The sequence below is a fragment of the Salvelinus namaycush genome, chromosome 25 (assembly GCF_016432855.1).
Source record: "Salvelinus namaycush isolate Seneca chromosome 25, SaNama_1.0, whole genome shotgun sequence".
In the NCBI taxonomy this organism is placed as follows: Eukaryota; Metazoa; Chordata; class Actinopteri; order Salmoniformes; family Salmonidae; genus Salvelinus; species Salvelinus namaycush.
Genome location: NC_052331.1, coordinates 31643725 through 31668595, shown reverse-complemented (window position 1 = coordinate 31668595; position 24871 = coordinate 31643725). Strand labels below are relative to the sequence as shown.

Below are 24871 nucleotides of genomic sequence, written 5' to 3'. Positions count from 1 at the left end.
TATTTCTTAATTCCCTTCTTTTACTTTTTAGATTTGTGTGTATTGTTGTGTATTGTTAGATATTCCTGCACTGTTGGAGCTAGGAACACAAGCATTTCGCTACACCCACAATAACATCTACTAAATACGTGTATGCGACCAATACAATTTGATTTGATGAAAGACTATCATTCATGTTGTTGATGTTAGTTCTGTGTCTGCAGTTCAGGGCAAGGCCTTCTGCTTTGTTTTGAACCAGCTGCAGCTTTGCTAGGTCTTTCTAGAACACAGAACATATTTTTAATGTGTAGATGTGTGAGAATTATATACATTTTTTAATCAAGTTTGAATTCAGGCTGTAACATAATTTTGTTTATATAAGTCAAGGGGTATGAATACTTTCTGAAGCCACTGTTTCTGTTTGATGTTGCATAGTAAGGCTGAGTAAGGGTTCTTCCATTTAATTGTATTGACCGAAAATTTGCTGATACAACTGAGTTTGAACATGATTATCAAATCAATGTGTGCTATTTGTCCCTTTCAATTATTTGCATATTACCAAGTTATATAATTGTTCATGTTATCAAGCCTTCAGTACTGAAGCCAATCCATCATCGTGAAAAGTAGTGACACGCCCTGGCTCTTGTTTTGCATTCCCCATTTTTCCACCACAGCGAGGAAACAATATTTCACCAATTTACTTTACAGGAATACCCGAAGGACGCAAACTCTCCCTAGGCAGGCCAGGGTTGAGACTGAGCCAAGTTTTAAAAGTATAGCAGCAGTTTCTTGGAGGCACCATGCACATGGACCTCTCATATTCCCCAAAATTAGAAGTTAAGTCATCTTACAGCGAGCTAGGTCCAGTGGCTTACTTCCGTCAGCTTCAATTACTCACACCAAGAAATCTGGTCAGGTGTCAGGCTTACTGCTTATGTGCTTTATAACACCTTCAGATAGAGTGAGGGACAGGAAGGAACATCCAACGTCTTACTGTTCGTGATCGACCGATATCAAATGCTCAGCTTTCCTTATTCAATCTTGTTGGAGTGCGAATGACATACTGCCTGGGTGCCCGTGTGATTTGAGCCAATTGATCATTATCTTCCTGTGACACTCAGGCTATTATGCTGACTTTGAAGGGTCATAATTCACTTTCTGTAGGGTCTACACACACGTGGAAAAGACAGTGAGGTGGATTTATCATAGAGGATGTCAAATGAAATATGTTGTGGTTTTTATCAATAAAAGGTAGCCAAAGGGTAAACGGTTACTTTGATTATCCATTTGATATTAAAAAAATTATACAATTCAACTTCCCATTTCCAGCTGCATCACTAACATGTGCACAAAATGGCTACTAAAGCTTCATGCAGCAGAGCCTACAGAGGCTCCTCAGTAACATCAAGGCATCTGTAACATCAATCACATCCAAGCACCCTTGCTTCCAGCGAGCTCGTCCATGAAATGGCAGCATCACATCGTTGGTATCCATGGCAACCGTTCCCCCAAAGGGAAGGTGGATAGCATAGAGCAGAGTAATGTATTGACATCATATCTTAACATATGGCTCTGGCATAGAGACCCTATTAAATTCTATGGTGGATAGCATATCAACACTCTGCACCTGCTGGAGGACTCAATGATTAGAGGCACAGAGGCCTCGTTTAGACAGGTAGCCCAATTCTGATCTTTTTCCCCCCACAAATTGGTCAGATCAGCTTTGAAAAATATCTGATTTGAAAATATCTGATGTGATTGGTCAAAAGGGACAGGAGATGTCTCCCCATCTCCAAAGAACCAGGAGGGTCATAGAGGAATATCAATTCACATGGAAAGATTACTAGCCCTGAGATTGCACACATAGGATATTCCCTGTGTTAACATATGAATCACATTGTAGTTGACCATGACACTGATATTGTACATCATGTACAATTTGAGACATTGAAACAGTCTCAACATCTTGGTTCATCATTATGGTCTATCCAGATCTATCCCTCCATATATACATAGATCCATCCATCCATCCATCCTTGTTCATGTTATTCTGTGATAAATTATAAAAGAAAAAGAGATTTCATCATACATGTATTTATTCTTCATCATCATCATGTTTACATTTTTATTCAGGTGGTACAAAGCTGTTTAAGACTTGGCTGCTCATACTCGTATCGTAATTGCCGTAAAAAAGGAAATACCAGCACGATCAAGTCAAGAAGTACTTTGGCATACATGGTATGTCTTCAGAAGGCAAGCCGACACCTTGAGCACTGCAATGTGAGGAGAGAAAATTACTGTATTATGTCAATGAGCGACTTCATTTGACACTCATTATAAAAGAATAAGAATCCATAAAAATATTTTCTTTTTTTTAACAATACACACTTAAAATAGTTAATGAACGCAAGTAAAGGCAGGGTTTCTTCCTCTAGCCATTACACCAACTCCAATATGCTGCGTGTGTGTGTGTGTATAGATTCCATTTCGTATTCGAGGAAACCCAATCCTACCACTGACTTGAGTGAATAAAATGGAGGAAAAAGAAAAACATTTGGCAAAACAATCCAGAGAAAGGGAAGACAATTAGAGAGGGATTGTGACAGCACAGTCCGAGGTGAAACTTGACAACCCTGCCTTGGATCTCCTTAGGTGCAGGGACGAGAGATCGGAAGAATAGAACAGAGCGAGAGAGAGAGATAGCAAGCGACCGAGACAGGTGGAGGTATAATTGAGTGAGATCACCAGTTCATGGTAAAATTGGGAGTAGTTGGGTGTGGCTGCAGAGAGGTCTTTATGCCTGGGTTGAGGAGGTTTCGGGGGAGGTATACAGTTGGTTTCAGAATGGGGTAGAGGGGGGAGGGGGGTTGACTTTCAGAGGTATTGTTGTAGAAAGTGCAGCAGCATGATCTCATAGTGTTCTCCTGACTCTGGGCAGCGAATACTGTGTCGCTCATTGGGGTAGACCTGCAAAACAACAGAGGAAAATCAACCACTAATTCCTGCTTCAGTATACACTATATGGTACATGTGACTACAATTTGCAATTTTCTGAAAACACAATATTCCCTGAAACCCATTCAAATGAAAGAGTTGTCCATTAAAGTCTAAGATAGCAGCCCCCTTCTGGGACCCACTGACAGCACATGGGGCAGACTGTAGCAGAACTTCTCTCTAATTGTACAACAATGTCCATGTTGGGGAAACGTATATCAATAGACGGGACTATGTTACCCATAACATGCCTTTAACACAGATTTAGAAATGTCAACAACACATAAATATACTAGCCTGTAGCTGATATGGCTTCCCAGCGCGGATTATTTGTGATACCAGGAAGTTGGTGTGGAAAAAGTGAACATTCTCATCAAGGAATCCATGTAAAATCAGCAAGCGGTTTGGCCTGGGAGGAGAGGGTTTCAAAGGGATGGAAACAGACATAGAAACCACATTAAAATAAAACAGGTTCAATTTTCATGTTCGTCCTGTTTTTTGTATACTACACTACAGTAAGCATATCCTGTTTATTTATTATACATATAGAAATGTTTATGGTGAAACTCAATAACATTCCATCTGTCCTGAGTAACATCCAAAATACAAATAAGTAGTATTTTTGTTGCTCAAAACCAATGCCTGTTTTTATTCAACAATGATCAATAAAATGGAATAGAACTGACCACAACATTGTTATCTTCATCTACAGTACAATATATAAATATAGAAATTGGTCATTCTTATTTCTTAGATTGGTTCAAGTGTATAAAGTGCAGTAAACAGTATGGGACTGACTCGCTGGGCAGCTTGTCCACATGCAGTGCCACGGAGCCCTCCTCGTAGCCCTGTTGGTTGTTATCAGGTGTATCCATGTAGCGCTCTGTGTAACCCGTGTCGTACGCCATCCACACCGTCACGGGAGCGCCTGCTATGGCCACCTGAAAAGGAACAACATTGCTATTTTTGGGGGGGGAGGGGCAATGTATTTATTTTTTCAGTAAAGATAGCATTAAAATAAGCCTGTCCTGCCATTTCTCCCTCCACCAGCCTCCACTGGGACAGACAACTAAGACATTTCAGATGCATTGTACCATCACACTTCAGCGGGTGTTCATTTTCTACATTTTAGCGCAACATGACAGGTCAAACTGCTTTTCAGAAGATGGATGCCTGTGGGAATTTGTTCAGTATAGCAGGGTGGTGGCATACAGTGATTGTGTGGCATGTCTAAACTTCTGCTATTTAATGGTTCAATGAAGCCCTATTTCTGCCGAGCAGTACTGTACATACTGAATACGCCCCCTGGTACCTCTGCTGCTGGTGAGAGATATACTGGTACATATGCTGGTGAGAGATGTACTTGTACATATACTGGTGAGAGATACACTGGTATATATGCTGGTGAGAGATATACTGGTGAGAGGGGGCAGGTAGCCTAGCAGTTAGAGCGTTGGGCCAGTAACCAAAAGGTTGATGTTTGAATACCCAAGCTGACAATGGGGAGAAAAAAAACGAATCTGTTGACGTGCCGTTGAGCATGACACTTAACCCTAATTTGCTCCATAGTTTTTTTTATTTTTATACATTTGTTGATCTTTGCCAGTGTGCTTTGTAGAGCAGTACAACTAAGGACAGGCACTATGAGAACTGCAGTGTGGAATGACGTGTGACCCAACATCAACACCATGAGGCCTAATGGGAAAACTACATCCATACAGAATGTCATATTCGATGAGCTTCAAATAAATCAAACCTATCCTCACCAATAGGCCAATCTATAAATCAACTACATTCAGTCTAATCTGCATTGTAAATGAAATGTGATTACACTTTCTAGAATAAAACACAATCCAAGATAGTTCTAGTCCAATGAAGTCTCTTCAGATCCCAACCCACTCCTGGAGATCTGAAATGTTTAAATAGGTCTAAGCACTATGGGAAAATCTCCCCTAGCCAATCAGAGGGCAATGTGGTATCTAATCTACTCAGATCATCAAGTGATTTGGGATTGTGTATTTTAGTGTAGTGACGGTCACCTTGAAGATGTTGGGTCTCTGGATGATGCCCATGAGGGAGAGGAAGCCTCCGTAGGACCAGCCGTGGATCGCCACGCGACTCAGGTCCACAAAGTTGAACCTCTCTGACACGTACTGAAGCCCCTCCACCTGGTCTTCAATCTCCACCTGGCCCTGGTCACACACACACAGAGAGACAGAAGGGCATTAGTCTCCACCTGGCCCTGGTAACACACACACAGAGACACACACAGAGAGAGAGACACACAGAGAGAGAGACACACAGAGAGAGAGACACACACACACACACACACACACACACACACACACACAGAGAGACAGAAGGGCATTAGTCTCCACCTGGCCCTGGTAACACACACACAGAGACAGAAGGGCATTAGTCTCCACCTGGCCCTGGTAACACACAGAGAGAGGAGGGCAATAGTCTCCACCTGGCCCTGGTAACACACAGAGAGAGGAGGGCATTAGTCTCCACCTGGCCCTGGTAACACACAGAGAGAGAGAGGAGGACATTAGTCTCTACCTGGCCCTGGTAACACAGAGAGAGGACATTAGTCACAGTGACACACCCAGATGGGTCAAATTCACATCTTTATGAGAATACATCTTTAATCACACATTTTCTTCTTAATTTGGGTCACGGGAGGACGATCAATTTCTCATTTGGGTCTCAAGCTGAAAAAGTTCAAGAACACCTGGTCTAGATGAAAGATGCGTGAGAAAGTCACACAGGTGCTGTTCCATGAATAAATACCAGAAGGTATTATTAACAGGAATAAGGGTGCCTGCACACGGTATATGGTGATCCAATGTGTTTTAATGAACCTGCACAGCAAGAACAGCCTTCGTTGGCACAGTACAATTTGCCATGGCTGTGTCTACAGTAGAACACGGGTACCTGAAAGATTGAATCCGCAGCATGGGGAAACAGCGCCACTGGCCGCCCTACCACCGTTATTGTTTTTGTTGCCGAGCTGAGGAGCGTCGTGCAGCAGGGTAAAAAAAAAAGCGCCAGTACATATTGTGCTCTTTATCATTCGTGCGATGACATCCGATGGTTGTTTACACTAACTTTTTTGTTGCTGTAATATCATAAACGTACGTTGCAGTTTCACCATTAAGGATTACAGATTTAATGCTTATACACAAAAAGATGGAACAATTTGTATTGGAACCATTTATTTAAAAAAAGCAAGATATGGGTTGGAAGGGAAATAGTGGCTTTTGACCAATCCTACCATTTTGTTTTTCAGAGCCCCTTCAAACTTCAGGCCTCTCTGACAGGAGCCTCTCCCGTCGATGACCACCACAGCGTATCCCAGAGAGGCCAGGGTGTTGAGACGCAGGTACTTCATCCCCTTGAAGGTGTTATTCACCAACTGGACCTGTGGACACACACATGCCCTTTTCACACCACTGAGCCGAGCCTAGCAGGGCCGAGCCTAGCAGGGCCGAGCCTAGCTGGGCAGAGCCTAGCTGGGCAGAGCCTAGCCTAGCAGGGCCGAGCCTAGCAGGGCCGAGCCTAGCAGGGCAGAGCGGAGCAGGGCCGAGCCTAGCAGGGCAGAGCCTAGCAGGGCAGAGCGGAGCAGGGCAGAGCGGAGCAGGGCCGAGCCTAGCAGGGCAGAGCCTAGCAGGGCAGAGCGGAGCAGGGCAGAGCCTAGCAGGGCCGAGCCTAGCAGGGCAGAGCGGAGCAGGGCCGAGCCTAGCAGGGCAGAGCCTAGCAGGGCAGAGCCTAGCAGGGCAGAGCCTAGCAGGGCCGAGCCTAGCAGGGCCGAGCCTAGCAGGGCAGAGCGGAGCAGGGCAGAGCGGAGCAGGGCAGAGCGGAGCAGGGCAGAGCGGAGCAGGGCAGAGCCTAGCAGGGCAGAGCGGAGCAGGGCAGAGCCTAGCAGGGCCGAGCCTAGCAGGGCAGAGCGGAGCAGGGCCGAGCCTAGCAGGGCCGAGCCTAGCAGGGCCGAGCCTAGCAGGGCAGAGCGGAGCAGGGCAGAGCGGAGCAGGGCAGAGCCTAGCAGGGCAGAGCGGAGCAGGGCCGAGCCTAGCAGGGCCGAGCCTAGCAGAGCCTAGCAGGGCAGAGCCTAGCAGAGCCTAGCAGGGCAGAGCGGAGCAGGGCAGAGCGGAGCAGGGCCGAGCCTAGCAGGGCAGAGCCTAGCAGGGCAGAGCGGAGCAGGGCAGAGCGGAGCAGGGCAGAGCGGAGCAGGGCAGAGCGGAGCAGGGCAGAGCGGAGCAGGGCCGAGCCTAGCAGGGCAGAGCCTAGCAGGGCAGAGCGGAGCAGGGCAGAGCGGAGCAGGGCAGAGCGGAGCAGGGCAGAGCGGAGCAGGGCAGAGCGGAGCTGTACTGGGCTAGCCTGATTACGCATACACCACAGTTGTTGGAACAATCCTGGAAAGGATCATTTTAAAAAAATGATATATTTTAGACATCACAGTACGGTTTGGGTCAGCCCTATAGAGACTACAGGACTTCAGCATTGTACACATCTTGCTACTATACGTGAAAAACAACAAGGTGACAGAACTTGGTATGGCTATTTCTAGGGAAAGTATTGGCTATGATTGCTAGTTACAAACAGGTCATACAGGACCAATTCCATTTCAGCCCCTGGCTCCTGGTCACATCTACATTTTAGCTAACCCTAACCCCTTTTCCTAACCTTAACCTAATGCTCTTAACTTGCTACTTTAATTATCATAACCTGCAGCATAAGTTCTCCTAACCTGCTATGAAAAGTCAATTTTGACAAATGCTGTATCCTTCAAGACAAAACCCAGACTCCTTCCCCTTAGTTCCTACCCCTTTGGTGCTCACAGATCTGATTGGATTTCTAGAAAGATTTCCTGATCAAATAACAAAATAGTAATGTCTGAGAGAAGCCACAAACCTGCGGGCCACCGTAGACAAAGAGGACTGTGGGATGCTTCCTGCCAGGCTGGAGGTTGTGAGGCTTGTACACCATTCCATAGAGCTGGAAGCCTGACTTTCCCGGGAAGTCAAAGATCTCCGGAGATTTGTAGTCTCCTGGGCAACCTGGAGTACACACAAAGATACACACAGAAAAACAAGATCAGGGCTCTCCAACCGTGTTCCTGTAGAGCTATCGCCCTGTAGGTTTTCCCTCTAACCCCAGATGTAACTGACCTTATTCAGCTTATCAACCAGCTAATTATTAGAATCCAGTGCGCTACATGAAGTTTGGAGTGAATACCTACAGGTCGGTACCTCTCCAGGAACAGGGCTGGAGTGAATACCTACAGGAGGGTAGCTCTCCAAGAACAGGGTTGGAGTGAATACCTACAGGAGGGTAGCTCTCCAAGAACAGGGTTGGAGTGAATACCTACAGGAGGGTAGCTCTCCAAGAACAGGATTGGAGTGAATACCTACAGCAGGGTAGCGCTCCAAGAACAGGGTTGGAGTGAATACCTACAGGAGGGTAGCTCTCCAAGAACAGGGTTGGAGTGAATACCTACAGGACGGTAGCGCTCCAGGAACAGGGTTGGAGTTTGAACCTACAGGACGGTAGCTCTCTAGGAACAGGGTTGGAGTGAATACCTACAGGACGGTAGCTCTCCAAGAACAGGGTTGGAGTGAATACCTACAGGAGGGTAGCTCTCCAGGAACAGAGTTGGAGTGAATACCTACAGGAGGGTAGCTCTCCAGGAACAGAGTTGGAGTGAATACCTACAGGACGGCAGCTCTCTAGATTGATCGCTTTGTTCATAAAATACAAAAGATAGCCGGCCTTCACATTTTCCGTGACTTTTCACTTAGCCAATACAAATCTCTTAACTATCCAACATGTACAAAATCGAACTCCAAAATAGATCAATGTGATTATTTAATAAGTTCTGGATTTAGCTTGGTTTACCTATGGTGCAACAGTCACTATGAAACACACTGGCCAATGACCTGATGATGTTAGATATCTGGCTTATAAAGCAATTCAATAGTGAGTCATTTGGGATGGGTAACTCAGAGAAGTGACTAAGTAAAGGGCAGTCTAAAATCAAAGCATTATATTGTCTTACTGTGTGTTTTTACGGCAGCATTGATTTACTCCATTCCTCCTCGGAAGTAATCGCGGATCTTACACAACAGGGACCAGATTCCCAAAAGCATCTTAAGGCTACGTTCATCGTCAGAATCTTCGTAGGAGCGTAGTTGCTTGTTATTTAACGACTGCCTCAGACCACTCGTAGAACAGCTAAGTACGTTGTTAGCTGCTTTTTTGCCCTCCAGCGTCAATTTATACACAGAAGATCTCCGCTAAATACAAAATCAAGATGTATTATCTGTCTTTTCTGTGACCGTCGATATTAACAGTGACTACAAACTTGCCCTTTTCTTTGCATAACAAGCGAAGGATATAAAGACGCTTCCAATGAAAACGGTATTAAAAAGATACATATACAGTATAGGCTACATAGACCTATATATCTGAATGATATTGAAATACATTTCATGTTACTTAATTCAATTGGGTTTTAATTAGCTATTTGTACACTACTGTCTGTCATTTTTTGCCTCAATATATTTCCTGATGTGTAACGTCCGCAAGTACTTTTTATTTAACCTTTATTTAACTAGGCAAGTCAGTTGAAAACAAATTCTTATACCCCAGCCAAACCCTAACGACGCTGGGCCAATGGTGCGCCGCCCGATGGGACTCCCAATCACGGCCGGTTGTGATACAGCCTGGAATCGAACCAGGGTCTGTAGTGACGCCTCTAGCACTGAGATGCAGTGCCTTAGACCGCTGCGCTACCCGGGAGCCCAATGATGTGCCACAACTTGATTTAGTGCATTATTATAAGGCAAGCATTAAATATTTGTAGCCATAGGTGATAATCTCTCTAGGAGCTGATCCGTCGTCAGTATTGTGGAACAATTATAATGTTAACGTAAGATTGTAAAGGGAGAACGCGGATCAGAGAGCAGCGCTGCCTTTCTCGAGCCAATCCGTTTCAACTTACGCCTCAACGACAGACTGAGAACGTTCTCTCTGCGTGGTGTTTTGGGAAACACACAGTGCTGGAGAAAGTAGCCAGTTGTCATACTTGAGTAAAAGTAAAGATACCTTAATAGAAAATGACTCAAGTAAAAGTCACACAGTAAAATACAACTTGAGTAAAAGTCAAAATAATTTCAAATGGCTTATTAAGCAAACCAGAAGGCACAACATGGTCCTAAAGCACTCCATTGCCTCGTTTTGCATCACATTCCAATGGTAAAACTGGGGGGGGGGGGACAAAAATGCAATTTAAAATGTTGCAAGTCCCCCATCCCCAGTGAAAGTTGTGCCCCTCTAAAACTCACACATAATTTACAAACGAAGCATTTGTGTTTAGTGAGTCCGCCAGAACCAGTAGGAATGACCAGGGATGTTCTCTTGATAAGTACGTGAATTGGACAATTTCCCTGTTCTGCTAAGCATTCAAAATGTAACAAGTACTTTTGGGTGTCAGGGAAAATGTATGGAGTAAAAAGTACATTATTTCCTTTAGGAATGTAGTGAAGTAAAAATGGTCAAAAATATAAATAGTAAAGTGGAAACCCAGTACAGATACCAAGCTGCCAAACTAACCCTGATTCAGATGACCATCCTTCCCATGCTAGACTACGGAGACATCATTTATAGATCGGCAGGTAAGGGTGCTCTCGAGCGGCTAGATGTTCTTTACCATTCAGCTATCAGATTTTCCTCCAATGCTCCTTATAGGACACATCACTGCACTCTATACTCCTCTGTAAACTGGTCATCTCAGTAAACCCATTGCAAGGTTGATGCTTATTTATAAAACCCTCTTAGGCCTCACTCCCCCCTATCTGAGATATCTACTGCAGCCGTCATCCTCCACATACAACACCCGTTCTGCCAGTCACATTCTGTTAAAGGTCCCCAGAGCACACATCCCTGGGTCGCTCCTCTTTTCAGTTCGCTGCAGCTAGCGACTGGAACGAGCTGCAACAAACACTCAAACTGGACAATTTTATCTCAATCCCTTCATTCAAAAACTCAATCATGGCCACTCTTACTGACAGTTATGGCTGCTTGCGTGATGTATTGTTGTCTCTACCTTCTTGCCTGTTGTCTGTGCCCAATAATGTTTGTACCATGTTGTGCTGCTGCCATCTTGTGTTGCTACCATGTTGTTGACATGTTGTGTTGCTACCATGTTGTTGACATGTTGTGTTGCTACCATGCTGTGTTTTCATGTGTTGCTGTCATGCTGTTGTTGTCTTATGTCTCTCTTTATGTGGTGTTGTTGTGTCTCTCTTGTCGTGATGTGTGTTTTGTCCTTATTTGTATTTTATTTTTAATCCCAGGCCCCCGTCCCCGCAGGAGGCCATTTGCCTTTTGGTCGGCTGTCATTGCAAATAAGAATTTGTTCTTAACTGACTTGCCTAGTTAAAGGTTAAATAAATAATAAACAAAACTACTTAAGTAGTACTTTAAACAGTATTTTACTTAAGTACTTTACACCACTGGAAACGCATGTTACATCTTCAGCTGTTGTAGGAAAGATGCATGGTTAAAACACTCGGAAGCCTAAATTCCATTGCTATCAGGAAACCTGGCCCTGGAATGAGTAATTGAGTCCTATGGTACAGTTTACACCTATACAGTGATTGCCTCAAGGAAGAAAGGATACATCTTTAAAGGGGTAATCTGTGATTGCCACATACATTTTGGGGACTTTTAAAGTAATGATATAAACCCTCCTCTCTTCCTTACCTGGGGCTTCCATCATGCTGGCCCAGAACTCAGGAACCATGTGGAGAGGGTCTCCCTCTGGGCCAGTCAGCTTGTAGATGTGGAGACAGGGGGGAGTGCTCACGTTACTGTAGTGGCTGACAAACATATCAAAGTTCTGTGGAGAGAGAAAAAGAGAGGGAGAGTAAAGAGGGATAGAAAGGGGAGATACAATGATAAGGAGTGAGAGAAGGAGACAAAGAGAGATGAACAGCTGTGAATTAATCTTCACATCGGAGACAGAATGTCACTGGGCCCTGATTTCAAGCCAGCTTTGTCTCTCACCTTACAATGTTAGAGGTATACCTGAAAAATCACAACAGATCTGAGACCATCAGGTTTAGAACCACCTCCCTGGATAACTCCACATCACAGAGGGCCCAGATGCCCACACAACAGGCCATGTCTACTCTGCCCAATCTGTTAACAGCTAAGGCAAATCCCTGTAACATTGTAGTAACATCCATCAATATCCTCTCACACAGGCACACAGTGACGCTGAATGACCAGATGGCTACACAGCATGACATGGGCAGAGTTCCACAACGCTGCCTGTTGTAACCAGGCTTCTCATAGGGAAGAGATCAGCTGTACCTCCCTAAGGTACTTATGTGGTGTGGTCTCATGAAGCGTGGGGAGGGGATGATTGAGTGCAGTGTGTCTAACTGAGATCAGAATGCCAGGATGTTACAGTGTTCGTTGGTACTACCTACTGCAGTCATGTTGTTTGGCAAGATGGCCACAGAAGAGCTTGTGACAGAGGGCCATATATATATATATATATATATATATATATATTCAATCAATCCCTGTAGCCCGATTACAAGAATACATTTTTGGGGTAAGAGTTGGAATTACAGGGGTGCCAGAGGGGGGCTTGGCAGCCAGGCACCCCCCATAAGTGTTACAAAATCAAAATGCTGATCTAGCCTACTACTGTTAGGACATCCCAAAGAGTCAATATACTTCATACCCTGTTTAAGGTTAGTTCAATCCTATTTGCTGAGTGAGTCCATACCTTGCTTACAGAGCAGCTGTGGGAGAAGCCAGGCTTGCTGAGTCTGACCACATCTCCTGGGGACTGATAGCTGACCACATAGAGGTGGTGCTCCAGGGGAGTGTCTCTAGTGCCCTGGAAGTACACCAGCTTAGAGGCCTCATTCACCCAGATCTACAGAAAGAATCACAGATTATATTTATATTGATGGCAGAACATGCATTTTAAAAACTTACAATAGCGTAGGCACACACAAAAGTCTATTATAAAGATATTTTATAATGCACTGTGACAATAAGGGTTTTAATCTGACTGACTGAAGGTCCTACCTTGGAGCCATGCCTTGCCAAAACCTCCCACTCCCCACTGGTCAGAGTCATCTCCTCCTTGATTGGACATTTAAAGTCTCCTGCAGAGGAAAATAACATAGAGATTAGAGATGATATTTTGACAACTTTTATTACATTGGCCAGACTAACAGTGCAGTAATGTGACGCCCGGATGGGCCTTCATTAAATCACGACACATACAGATCAGTGATTAGCTCAAGGAAGGAAGGACAAAGCCTGAGTCCCAGATCTGTTTGTGCCGTCACACAAAACATGACGATAGCCAGGTTTCCATCCAATTTGCGACAGAATTTCATTTGAATATTCTAAAATCCCCAGAGGTGTTTCCATCAAACTGACTGGCTGTGGATAAAAAGCTGTGTGGGATGATATAGTGCACATAAAAAGCACTTAAAATGTCCATGTACCCTGTGCCTCTCGAGTGGCGCAGCGGTCTAAGTCACTGCATCGCAGTGTTGAGGTGTCACTACAGCCTGGGGTTGTAGTGTCATAACCGGCCGTGACCAGGTGTCCCATAGGGCGGCTCACAATTGGCCCAGCGTCGTCCGGGTTAGGGGTTTGGCCGGTGGGGCTTTACTTGGCTCATCGTGTTCTAGCGACTCCTTGCGACGGGCCGGGCGCCTGAAGGCTGACTTCGGTCGTCAGTTGAACGGTGTTTCCTCCGACACATTGGTGCAGCTGGCTTCCGGGTTAATTCAGAGTGTTAAGAAGCGCAGCTTGGGCCTCCCAAGTGGCACAGTGGTCTAAGGCACTGCATTGCAGTGCTAGCTGTGTCACTCGAGATTCTAGGTTAGAGACCAGGCTCTGTCGCAGCAGGACACGACCGGGAGACCCAGGGGGCGGCGCACAATTGGCCCAGCGTCATCCGGGTTAGGGGAGGGTTTGGCCGGCAGGGATGTCCTTGTCCCATCGCGCACTAGCGACTCCTGTGGTGGGCCTGGGCTCAGTGCACACTGACACGGTCGCCAGGTGCACGGTGTTTCCTCCGACACATTGGTGCGGCTGGCTTCTGGGTTAAGTTGGCATTGTGTCAAGAATCAGTGCGGTTGTGTTTCGGAGGACGCACAGCTCTCGACCTTCGCCTCTCCCGAGTCCGTACGGGAGTTGCAGCGATGAGACAAGATCGTAATCAAGAAATTGGGGAGAAAAAGGGGGGTAAAAATTACACACAAAAAAACATAATTAAAGTTAAATTGGTTTCCATCGCATTTTCAAGTCTAACGATGGTTTTGTCACTCAAACTTTCTCCATCTGGTTTTGGCGCATGTGCTCTAGACAACAGTTCACTGATGAAGTGGACAGGGTAGGTTATATGATGAGATTATAGCAAGATCATTTTTATTTGATAATGGCATGTCACCAGAATTAAAAAAATACCCTCTATATCCCTCAAACTCAACTCTGGACCTGGAAGCTAGTTCCACAGCTTTGTTTCATTGTTCCACTCTAATCAGGGACTGATTTAGACCTGGGACATCAGATATGTGGAATTAATTACTGCCAGCAGCATACCCCCCCCCCCCTGCATACCACTGCTGGCTTGCTTCTGAAGCTAAGCAGGGTTGGTCCTGGTCAGTCCCTGGATGGGAGACCAGATGCTGCTGGAAGTGGTGTTGGAGGGTCAGTAGGAGGCACTCTTTCCTCTGGTCTAAAAAATATCCCAATGCCTCAGGGCAGTGATTGGGGACACTGCCCTGTGTAGGGTGCTGTCTTTCGGATGGGATGTTAAACGGGTGTCCTGACTCTCTGGGGTCATTAAAGATCCCATGGCACTTATTATAAGAGTAGGGGTGTTAACCCCGGTGGCCTGGCTAAATTCCCAATCTGGCCCTCAAACCATCACGGTCACCTAATAATCCCCAGTTTACAATTGGTGCATTCATCCCCCTCCTCTCCCCTGGAACTATTCCCCAGGTCGTTGCTGTAAATGAGAATGTGTTCTCAGTCAACTTACCTGGTAAAATAACAACAACAAAAAATGATCAGGTAGAACAGAAAACCATCAGGCTCCTGACCTGGTAGGTTAAGAGTTGAGTACCACTGCTCTATATTTATTGTACATTTGCATAAAGTTCATCATAACTGGTTTCATCTGTCTGTGGTGGTAGGCATATCATCACGTGACTCTTACTGGCTATTATATCAAAAGTTGCTCATAACTGTGTCTCAACCGCAATTGTCACAATCTATTTAACCAATAAACTTATCCCGACTTGTGAAGTGTATTTTTTGGGGGACCGAGATTTAGCAAATTTGCTTTTTCCATCAGGCCTGACGTGGGTTTTATTATGCAAAACCTGGTTAATGACAGCAACGGAATTACCCTCTGTGTATTCGTAGCTTCCTGACCATTGGTAGCAGCCTGGTTGCAATGTTGATGTGATTTTGTACAGATGGCTGAAGCCCGTTTTGGATTCATTCACCCATATGAAAGAGAACTCGTCCTCTGACGTTTGAACGAATGGATAGAAAATATCATGAACCTGTGGACAACAGAAAAACATGGTTGTTAGTTTGTTGTGGCCTGATTCTTCCATGCAAATGCATATGTCAACATACATACATCCTCACACTGTCAATATATAGCCCTTCAAATCACTATTACACTAGAGTGACTGTCAGATGAGTGGGAATTCAACAACCAAACTGTACATGCAGTTAAATATTCCAAGAGTAATTCCCAAGAAGCATTAAATCTTCTATTTTTGAGAGGGCACTGATAGCCAAATCTACAGTCTGACGATTAATTCTACATAATACTAAGCACATATCTGGTAACTACAATTCTCTCATAAGGTACAGATGGATGAAAGACTGAGGCTCCAGAGTTTAAAATGAGGAATGACAAGTCAGTGCCCCTCCTTTCCCTAACCCGTAGTCATTTTCCATATTATCCCCACCCTGCCCCCCTTTCCCTGGCTATCTCACATTGATCCAGATGTCGGTGGTCTCCTCGTAGACGATGTAGGGCTGGATGTCATGGGGCACAGCCTCCAGGTTCTTCTGCCTCTGGGCCAGGTCGTCTGTGACGGGGATGAAGAGGGCCGGGGGCAGCAGCACCAGCTGGAGCCTCCTCTGACTGCGGTCCAACAGCACTGCCCAACCACTTGGGGGAGACAGAAACACACATTCCCTCACTGACTGGATCATACAGTACAATAATCACTGGTCCAACATCACTAATGCCTTGTCCTTTCCGCAAGCTCAGAGGACACCAACCCTGGTCCTAGAGTGCTACAGAGCATGTAGGCCTGTGTTGGAGCTCAACACTAGCACAACTGATTCAATTAATCAACTAACAACTAATCAACCAAGATTTCTGCGGAATTGGGGGATGACTTTTCCCGTCCCCCAGCCCTAACCATCACCAATGTAAGCCAAATAGCATCAGAGAGAGGTCAAAAGCAGTGTTTCCTGGGGAAACATTATGTCGTAACACTCACTATTTGCCATCAGTCGTCCATCCTGCGCGGGAGATGTACTCCGTCCCAGGGAACAGGGAGGTGAAGGGGAGAACTAGCTCCTTGTCTTGTATGCTCACGATCTGGAGACACACACACACACACACACACACAAGTCTCCTTGTAAACACTACAGTGAGCAGCGAGAGCAAAATAAGAGAATAAATCGAGAGCAGTCAAAAGCAGCTGCCACTTACTTTTCCTTGTATGTCAGTCTTTATCTCAGCCAGTTTCAGGGTGGTTTGAGGATTTTTACTGCCTACAAAAATATAATTATTTTTGTTAATTCTAGTGGTCTACTCTTGAAATGAATTTATTAGGTTATTGCTAATACTGTATGTTTGCCTAGCTACCCAAACTCCTTGCTCTGGCCAAACTCTACACCACGACCACGGATGTTAGTTTCTTCTCTGCAATGAGTCTGGATCTGAGTACCTCCCCAACGATTTCTAGAACGCAAACACATTCCTGACGTTCTGATTGGTCCCAGAAACGGATGGGTTGGGCCAGAACCAGAACACACGTGTGTAAAGCGGAAATTTGTTTTCTACAACACCCCTCAACAACTTCAATGATGGCAGTCATAGAGCAGCGGAAGAATTCAGTTTGAGTCGTCAGGCAAAACACGTGTCACTACATCCACATACAACACTGCACCAGGGGGACTCATCCAGCGCCAGGGGGACTCATCCAGCGCCAGGGGGACTCATCCAGCGCCAGGGGGACTCATCCAGCGCCAGGGGGACTCAACCAGCGCCAGGGGGACTCAACCAGCGCCAGGGGGACTCAACCAGCGCCAGGGGGACTCAACCAGCGCCAGGGGGACTCAACCAGCGCCAGGGGGACTCAACCAGCGCCAGGGGGACTCAACCAGCGCCAGGGGGACTCAACCAGCGCCAGGGGGACTCAACCAGCGCCAGGGGGACTCAACCAGCGCCAGGGGGACTCAACCAGCGCCAGGGGGACTCAACCAGCGCCAGGGGGACTCAACCAGCGCCAGGGGGACTCAACCAGCGCCAGGGGGACTCAACCAGCGCCAGGGGGACTCAACCAGCGCCAGGGGGACTCAACCAGCGCCAGGGGGACTCAACCAGCGCCAGGGGGACTCAACCAGCGCCAGGGGGACTCAACCAGCGCCAGGGGGACTCAACCAGCGCCAGGGGGACTCAACCAGCGCCAGGGGGACTCAACCAGCGCCAGGGGGACTCAACCAGCGCCAGGGGGACTCAACCAGCGCCAGGGGGACTCACCTGTGCGGGGGTATCTGTAGGCGTCGGCCTTTCGCTCCTCCAAGGCTGGAGAGGGAACATGAATGATCTCTACCTCCGTCTCATCCACCTCTTCATACAGCAGGTACAGAGTTTTGCCCCCATCTGAGTCTAACAGAGAAGAGCAGGTTAGACAGACGGAACTGATAACATGCTCTTGAAAATGCATACAGAAACAGCTAGCAAACATGACAGACACAGCTTCATGATGACAGTGTCTGGGGCAAGTTAAAGCCTGTACGACATTCATCAAAGCATGACTGACTGACTGTTTGATTAAGGAAGAGCCCAATTTCTCACATGAAAATGGTTCCTTCTCTAGTCATAAGGAAGGAGTGACAGAAGGTGCCTACTCACCCTCTACGGCAGAGGGACTCCACCAGTAGCCAGTGAAGCGGTCAAACTCCTCCTGGATCACAAACGTGGCCACGCCCGCAGACTTGGGGTCCTCCTTCACATTATCCAGACCTGACCCAGGGAGAGGGGATTCATTCATTTCATTAAATCCATGCGGTGTAAGCAACATGGCATAGAGAGTGTAAACAATTCCATACAACTACAGTACACAAACTTCCAAAAGTCGCTGACCCTTCTGACCTTTGTGACAGAAGGTGAGTCTCCTCTCCTCCCCAGACTTGAGGTTAGCCAGCCACAGGTCGTTGTTGTTGATGAAAGCAATGAAGTTGGGCTGTCCTGGGGAGATCTTGGGGTCCATGCGGGTCCCTGAGCACTGTGTCTTAATCTCCACCGGCTTAATGGGCGCAGACTGCTTTTAAACCAGGAAACACACTCTTAGTGTACAGGGTCGTATTCATTAGGCACCAAACTGAACAAAACAGACTGAAACAGGGACGACCTCAACTTGTCCAATAGAACTGCTTGTTTTCGTTTTCCATTGACATTTTTTTTTTGCTACAGTGTGCCTTAATGATTGTAACCCTGAAGACACAACCATACACACAGCAACAGCCATTCATTGCTGTGGCTTTGGGTGCTGTGCAGTTCCTGCACCAATGCTCATATCAACTATAGAATGTTAAAATGACATTCAATGACGCAGCTACTAATCAAAGTTACTGTAACTCACTTAGTGGCAATTGCAGATGTAGGAAAGGCTTTCTAAGTTCATTTAATGAATAAAGGGGGGGTAAGACTCACGATGAAGCCATTGTTTCCCCCGTCCTGGCAATAGAAGAGGCTGTTGCTGGCCTGGAAGAGGAACAGGCCGGTCTGGGCGTGGTAGTCATAGGAAGTGATCCCAAACGCTCCCAGGCGCTTCCGCTCCCTGAGGAGCTCCTCTTCCCGGGAATAGGCCCCCTGGTGCGGCGTGGCCTGGTAGTGAGGGGAAAGTCATTTTGCTATCATCATAATTATTTAAAGGTAGACTCAGCGATATGACGTAGGTGCACAAAGTAAACAGCATAGTGGGTCAATTTCAGCAACAACTAAGAACGTTGAAGCGCGAGGCTAAACTTCACAGCTGTTTTGGTCCCGTACCTGAAATCAAATTAAATGAAATTGTATTTGTCACATGCTTCGTAGACAACAAGTGTAGACTAACAGTGAAATGCTTACTTACTGGTCCATTTACATTGCTACCAGACTGACTCAGCTGTTGAACATGTTCAACAGTGACGATGTGACAGTTAGGCAGTTAGCCAGAGCCTCCCTCCTTCTGGACCTATGGAGGAGGAAGGTCCCACTGGCCAGGGACACCGAGGACAACTTCCTGGGCTTCAGGAGGAAGGTCCCACTGGCCAGGGACACCGAGGACAACTTCCTGGGCTTCAGGAGGAAGGTCCCACTGGCCAGGGACACCGAGGACAACTTCCTGGGCTTCAGGAGGAAGGTCCCACTGGCCAGGGACACCGAGGACAACTTCCTGGGCTTCAGGAGGAAGGTCCCACTGGCCAGGGACACCGAGGACAACTTCCTGGGCTTCAGGAGGAAGGCCAATGGAAAATTGGCTTTGGAGTCTGGTGAGACTGGCCGGACCTCAACGACCTGAGCAACCGGACAGACTAATATGCAAACTGAGCCAGTGACTGCCTCTGATGCAGTTGTGGCAGATCGCAGTGTTGTTGTGGAGGCTTCTGTCACCCATGATGAAACATCTCATCCTACATCCAGGACGACACTCCTTGGTATCAGACGGATGTAGCTATTGCAACGCTGGACTGGCCTGAGGCTGCAGGAGAAACTCACTGCCCTGGACTGTGCTGACCACTCTGTCTTCCATTCCATGCTGCAAGTTGTACCAACAAAATATAATCTAGCACTCTGGTCCCCTGCAAACCATGACCCATTTTGTATTCTACATGAGTCAAATGTAATGGAGTCCATTGCCCACGTTGTGAATGGCCGCTGTTCATACAAGGATTTGTACATTGCTAATCATGATGGCCTTGTTGATCTGATAGCCAGAGAGGTGAGACAAGTGGTCTCACCAACAGCACACATGCGTAAACATTGGTGTGTAACAGGAAGCTGGTTTGATGTTGATGTGATTTCCTGTGGGCCAAATACACCAGATATTGTTGTTGTGGGGGAGGCGCTCATTTTGGAAGTGGGCTGCTCAGTGGATGGCTACATGGAGCAAAACTTCGCTGAGAAGCTTTTTAAATACTAGCCCCTCATGGCATGCTGGGACAGCCTCGGGTGGAGGTGCAAGCTGGTGGCGCTGATATTTGGCAGTCGCGGCCACATACACAGACTTGCAGTGTGTGGCCTCCAGATTGCGGGCCTGACAAAAACGGGCTGTTATCTGAGAGCGTGAAGCGAACCCATGCACATGCGAAGATACTGTGTGTGACTGTGTGCGAGCGAAGTCTGCATCTCCCTCATCGCAATATCTGCGGTGATGATCGCGGCAGCGTCATTTCGCTGAGTCTACCTTTAATGATCATTCAACTGTTATTTAATTGTCGCTGTCTGGAGACTTTGTGGGTATCTCTGAATGAATGTCTGTGAATATGTGAGAAATTATGGTTCCACTTTCCTATTATGCATCTCCTGGCTTCAGATCTTGTTATGTTATGAACGTTTCCAGTGAATTAGCAAATGCATCTTGACAAACCACGGTAAAAAAAAGTTTGAGAGCTTGAGATCTTTATCTTATGAGGATAATAACTATAATATATTTTATTAGGATTTCCTTGGCACCAGGTTTGGAGGTCATTAGGTTTCAGTGACGCACAGAGGATTCAAGGGGTATTCACCTGGAAGTGATCCAGCATCTGTTTCCACGACAACACCAAGAGGGCCTCTTTCCGGATCTTCTTGGGGATTTCCGAGTAGAGCAGTGAGTTCTCTCTACTTCCGTAAGGCATTCCTGATCGATAGAGACGGTCGGAAGTGAAAATTAGTTAAGAGGCCAAGGTACAACTTGCAAAACAGTGTTGCAACTTGAGAAACGTGAGTAACTCAATGAAGCACTGAGTGAGCCAAAGTGTGACGATCATCAGTGGCAGATGGCCTTGGCTCACCGAGGTAGTACAGTCGATGGGAGTGGGGGCCTGACTCATCGTTTTTCTGCACAAACTGGAAGTCATGGGGCGCTTTGTTGGCGATCATTCCGGAGTACTTCCTGCTGCTGTGGATGATGTCACGCAGGCCGCCCCACGAGTGCTTCTCCACATAGAACTGAGATGGAACGTCCTCCATCTCCACCACATCTGTGCTGTCTGTTAGCCCGTCCACCGCCGTCATATTCCCTTCTAAATAACTGAGAGGGAGAACAGAAAAAAACACAGAGACAACCCGCTGGTAATCTACATGCTCACGAACAATGGCACTTGCATCTAGTATGGAAACGCACACAGACAGATAGACAGACACACATGTATTGGCCTATACAATGGGTTATCTAGCACTCCTATCCGCAGAGAAGGTACACACAGGTCATTGGAACGCACATGGACACCATACCTTTTCCAGTAACCTTCTGTTTTGTCTCCAAGTTTGACCTTCTTCACTCTATGCATTCACTGGCCAACAAGCCTCAACCAGAGTCTGCAATCTAAAGTTAAACATTCAAATAAAAGGGTTAATCAATCTTATAGACATTGAATAAAACGCCTACATATAAAATCTCTCTCATTCAAACCTGCATGCAGTAAAGGTTTGGTATTTAGGTCGGCAGGTAGCCTAGTGGTTAAGGGCGTTGGTCCAGTAACCGAAAGTTCGCTGGTGTGAATTCCAGAGCCGACTAGGAGAAAAATCTGTTGATGTGCCCTTGAGCAAGGCATGGAACCCTAGTCACTCTGGATAAGAGCGTCTGCTAAATGACTAAAATGTATCTAAGGTGTGATAGAAGATAGCAAAGGCATAAGGAATGGTCCACATTCCATTGCTTGTATAGTTTGATGTTACAGGAATGCATGAAACCTTAGCCAACATAATGATAGTAAAAACAAAGTGCTTGTATAGTTTGATGTTACAGGAATGCATGAAACCTTTTGCCCTCTGTATGGAGTGGGCAGGCGTAAAGGCGATTGCCGTTGCCAAGGACCCCATTGATGTTCTTTGTGTTGGTGGAATTTCAGAGAACTCATTTGCTTTCAGATGATGTGAAGAAAACATTCAAGCATTGGATTTAAAGGGAATCTGATCACCAATAGCCTGCTCGGTGCCCATTGTCCAAACAAACCTATGGGCCGTGACCCCCTCAACCTGGCCTTTACAATGTCACACTGAAGCTCCAGAAGGAGTGGATGGGTGTGTAAACATTATGACAATAGCTCCAAAACAGCCCTCTGGGAGACTAGGGTGAACATGCAAATTGGTCATCGCTCTATACAGAACAAAAATATAAAAGCAACAATTTCAAAGATTTTACTGAGTTACAGTTTATATGAGAAAATCTGTCAATTTAAAAAAAATGAATTAGGATCTATGGATTTCCACTGACTGGGAATACAGATATGCATCTGTTGGTCACAGATACTTTAAAAGAAATAGGCCTCACAATGGGCCTCTGGATCTCGTCACGGTATCTCTGCGCATTGAAATTGCCAACGATAAAATGCAATTGTGTTTGTTGTCTGTTGTCTGTAGCTTATGCCTGCCTATACCATAACTCCACCTCCACCATGGGCACTCTGTTCCCAATGTTGACATTAGCAAACCGCTCGCCCAAACGTGCCATACAAGTGGTCGGCGGTTGTCAGGCCGGTTGGACGTACTGCCAAATTCTCTAAAACGACGTTGGTAGAGAAATTAACATTAAATTCTCTGGCAACAGATCTGGTGGAAATTCCTGCAGTCAGCATGCCAATTGCACCCTCCCTCCAAACTTGAGACATCTGTGGCATTGTGCCGTGTTATAAAACTGCACATTTTAGAGTGGCCTTTTATTGTCCCCAGCACAAGATCCATCTGCGTAATGATCGCACTGTTTAATCAGCTTCTTGATATGCCACACCTGTCAGGGGGATGGATTATCTTGACAACGGAGAAATGTTCACTAAACAGGGGATGTAAACAAATTTGTAGACAAAATTTGAGAGAAATAAGCTTTTTGTGTGTATGGAACACTTCACATCTTTTATTTCAGCTCATGAAACCAACACGTTACATGTTGTATTTCTATTTTTGTTCAGTGTACAAGGGGAAATATGGCCTGGGGGGGTTGGAAGGCCTAAACTGCACCATACAGAAAAGGTATGAAGAAGTATCACTTCTGCATCTGGAAAGCAGGAAGTGATAGCTGACAAACTCGTTTTTGTCATCCACACATTGCCTGCATTGACTACAGACTAATCTAAGTCACTGACATTTTCTCATCCATTCATAACCTTTGAAGATAAGACGAACTGATATTCTACCATTATAAATATCAGATAGGTTGGTAGCTAGAATTGGGAAAGGAAACCAGGGATAGGAAATAATGTAATGACCGGTACGTACGACATAGCTATCTTTGTTCTCATCAAGGGGTCACAACTGTAGCTGGATATGGTTTAGTTAGCTAACAGTACAAGTTGGCAACAGTGTCGTGATTAGCTACATTGTATATCTAATATAGCGTAAGTGTTACATTGCCACAATCTAACTACATGTTACCGCAACGTTTACCAGCTAGGATACACTGTAACATGACAGCTCTCTCGTGACAGTTGTCGGGTATACCAGCTTGGCAACTATGAGCTAGCTGGTTCCTTAGCAAGCCTGTCACTGGAGTCGACTACTATCAGAATCGAGTTCAGAAGCGTATACTTACCAATCCAGCCTCTTCTTATTTTCCAAACGATCCTTGGCTTTACTAGGTAGGTATTAAAACACGAATATTATTACTGCTAAAGGTTGTGTCCATGGCCCAGAATGTAGGCAGACATAAACGTAGATCACGAAGGAGAACACCCAGGAACCTTCCAACCCGGGGATAATGCTTCGGCGCTTTTACAGGGCCGCACCGCTCCTCTTCGGCTGTGTTCGCAAGGATGATGCTGCGCTAGCGGCTGCGCATTGATTAATCCTAACCAGAAATGAGTGTTTGATACGAGGCAATAATTTATGAATAAAGATTTGTACACATTCTACTGTAAACATGTACTGACAGGAAAGGTTGCCAAAACTGTAAATGATTCAAGATTATTGCATTGGAAAATATGCAGTCCGTTCAAAAAAAAATAAAAATAAGCTAAAACAGTAGATGCAATGTTCAATTAACACAACAATATCAATGACTGTCAAGTCTTAATTGCTTTAATAAAATGTCCCAGTTTACTAGACATTCACGATTCAGGTGGCGAAGCAATCTAGGGTGTTTGTTCGTTTATTATACGTGACTGTTTGGCAGTCATTTTCTCTGAATTAACGTGATAGATTACCTCACATATGAGTTTACCCTTGTGGTAGCCATGTATATGCAAATTTAGCCGTGTTGAGACACATGCAACATACCATATTGCCAGTAAACGGATTATTATTTATTTTAAACCCCCCCCCCCCCAAAAAGTTAACACATTGGCACATATGTACTCAGACCTTGAAAACGAAATTAATTCAGTGTCATTAGACCCCTTTTCAATGGATACA

General features: G+C 45.8%; 1 protein-coding gene across 3 annotated transcripts; it reads right to left on the bottom strand.

The window, feature by feature from the left end:
- Positions 1 to 2057: 2057 nt before the first annotated feature.
- Positions 2058 to 24264, bottom strand: LOC120020485 (dipeptidyl peptidase 9-like). 3 transcript variants are annotated; one of them, XM_038964184.1, is made up of 21 exons: positions 24054 to 24260; positions 21761 to 21851; positions 21319 to 21557; positions 21052 to 21164; positions 18992 to 19165; positions 18431 to 18602; positions 18191 to 18301; positions 17816 to 17944; positions 16763 to 16824; positions 16548 to 16648; positions 16033 to 16210; positions 15428 to 15587; positions 13084 to 13163; positions 12776 to 12928; positions 11740 to 11875; positions 7888 to 8033; positions 6251 to 6397; positions 5013 to 5165; positions 3772 to 3914; positions 3271 to 3382; positions 2058 to 2946 (listed from the first exon to the last, which is right to left on the bottom strand). In XM_038964184.1, exons 2-21 carry the CDS (start codon positions 21814 to 21816, stop codon positions 2854 to 2856), a joined length of 2658 nt encoding a protein of 885 aa, XP_038820112.1. In that variant the 5' UTR covers positions 21817 to 21851; positions 24054 to 24260; the 3' UTR covers positions 2058 to 2853. The 3 variants fall into 3 exon arrangements, with proteins under 3 accessions (XP_038820112.1, XP_038820113.1, XP_038820114.1); XM_038964185.1 differs by having other exon boundaries at positions 18431 to 18599; XM_038964186.1 differs by lacking the exons at positions 2058 to 2946; positions 3271 to 3382; positions 3772 to 3914; positions 5013 to 5165 and adding an exon at positions 5172 to 5493 and having other exon boundaries at positions 24054 to 24264.
- Positions 24265 to 24871: the final 607 nt, after the last annotated feature.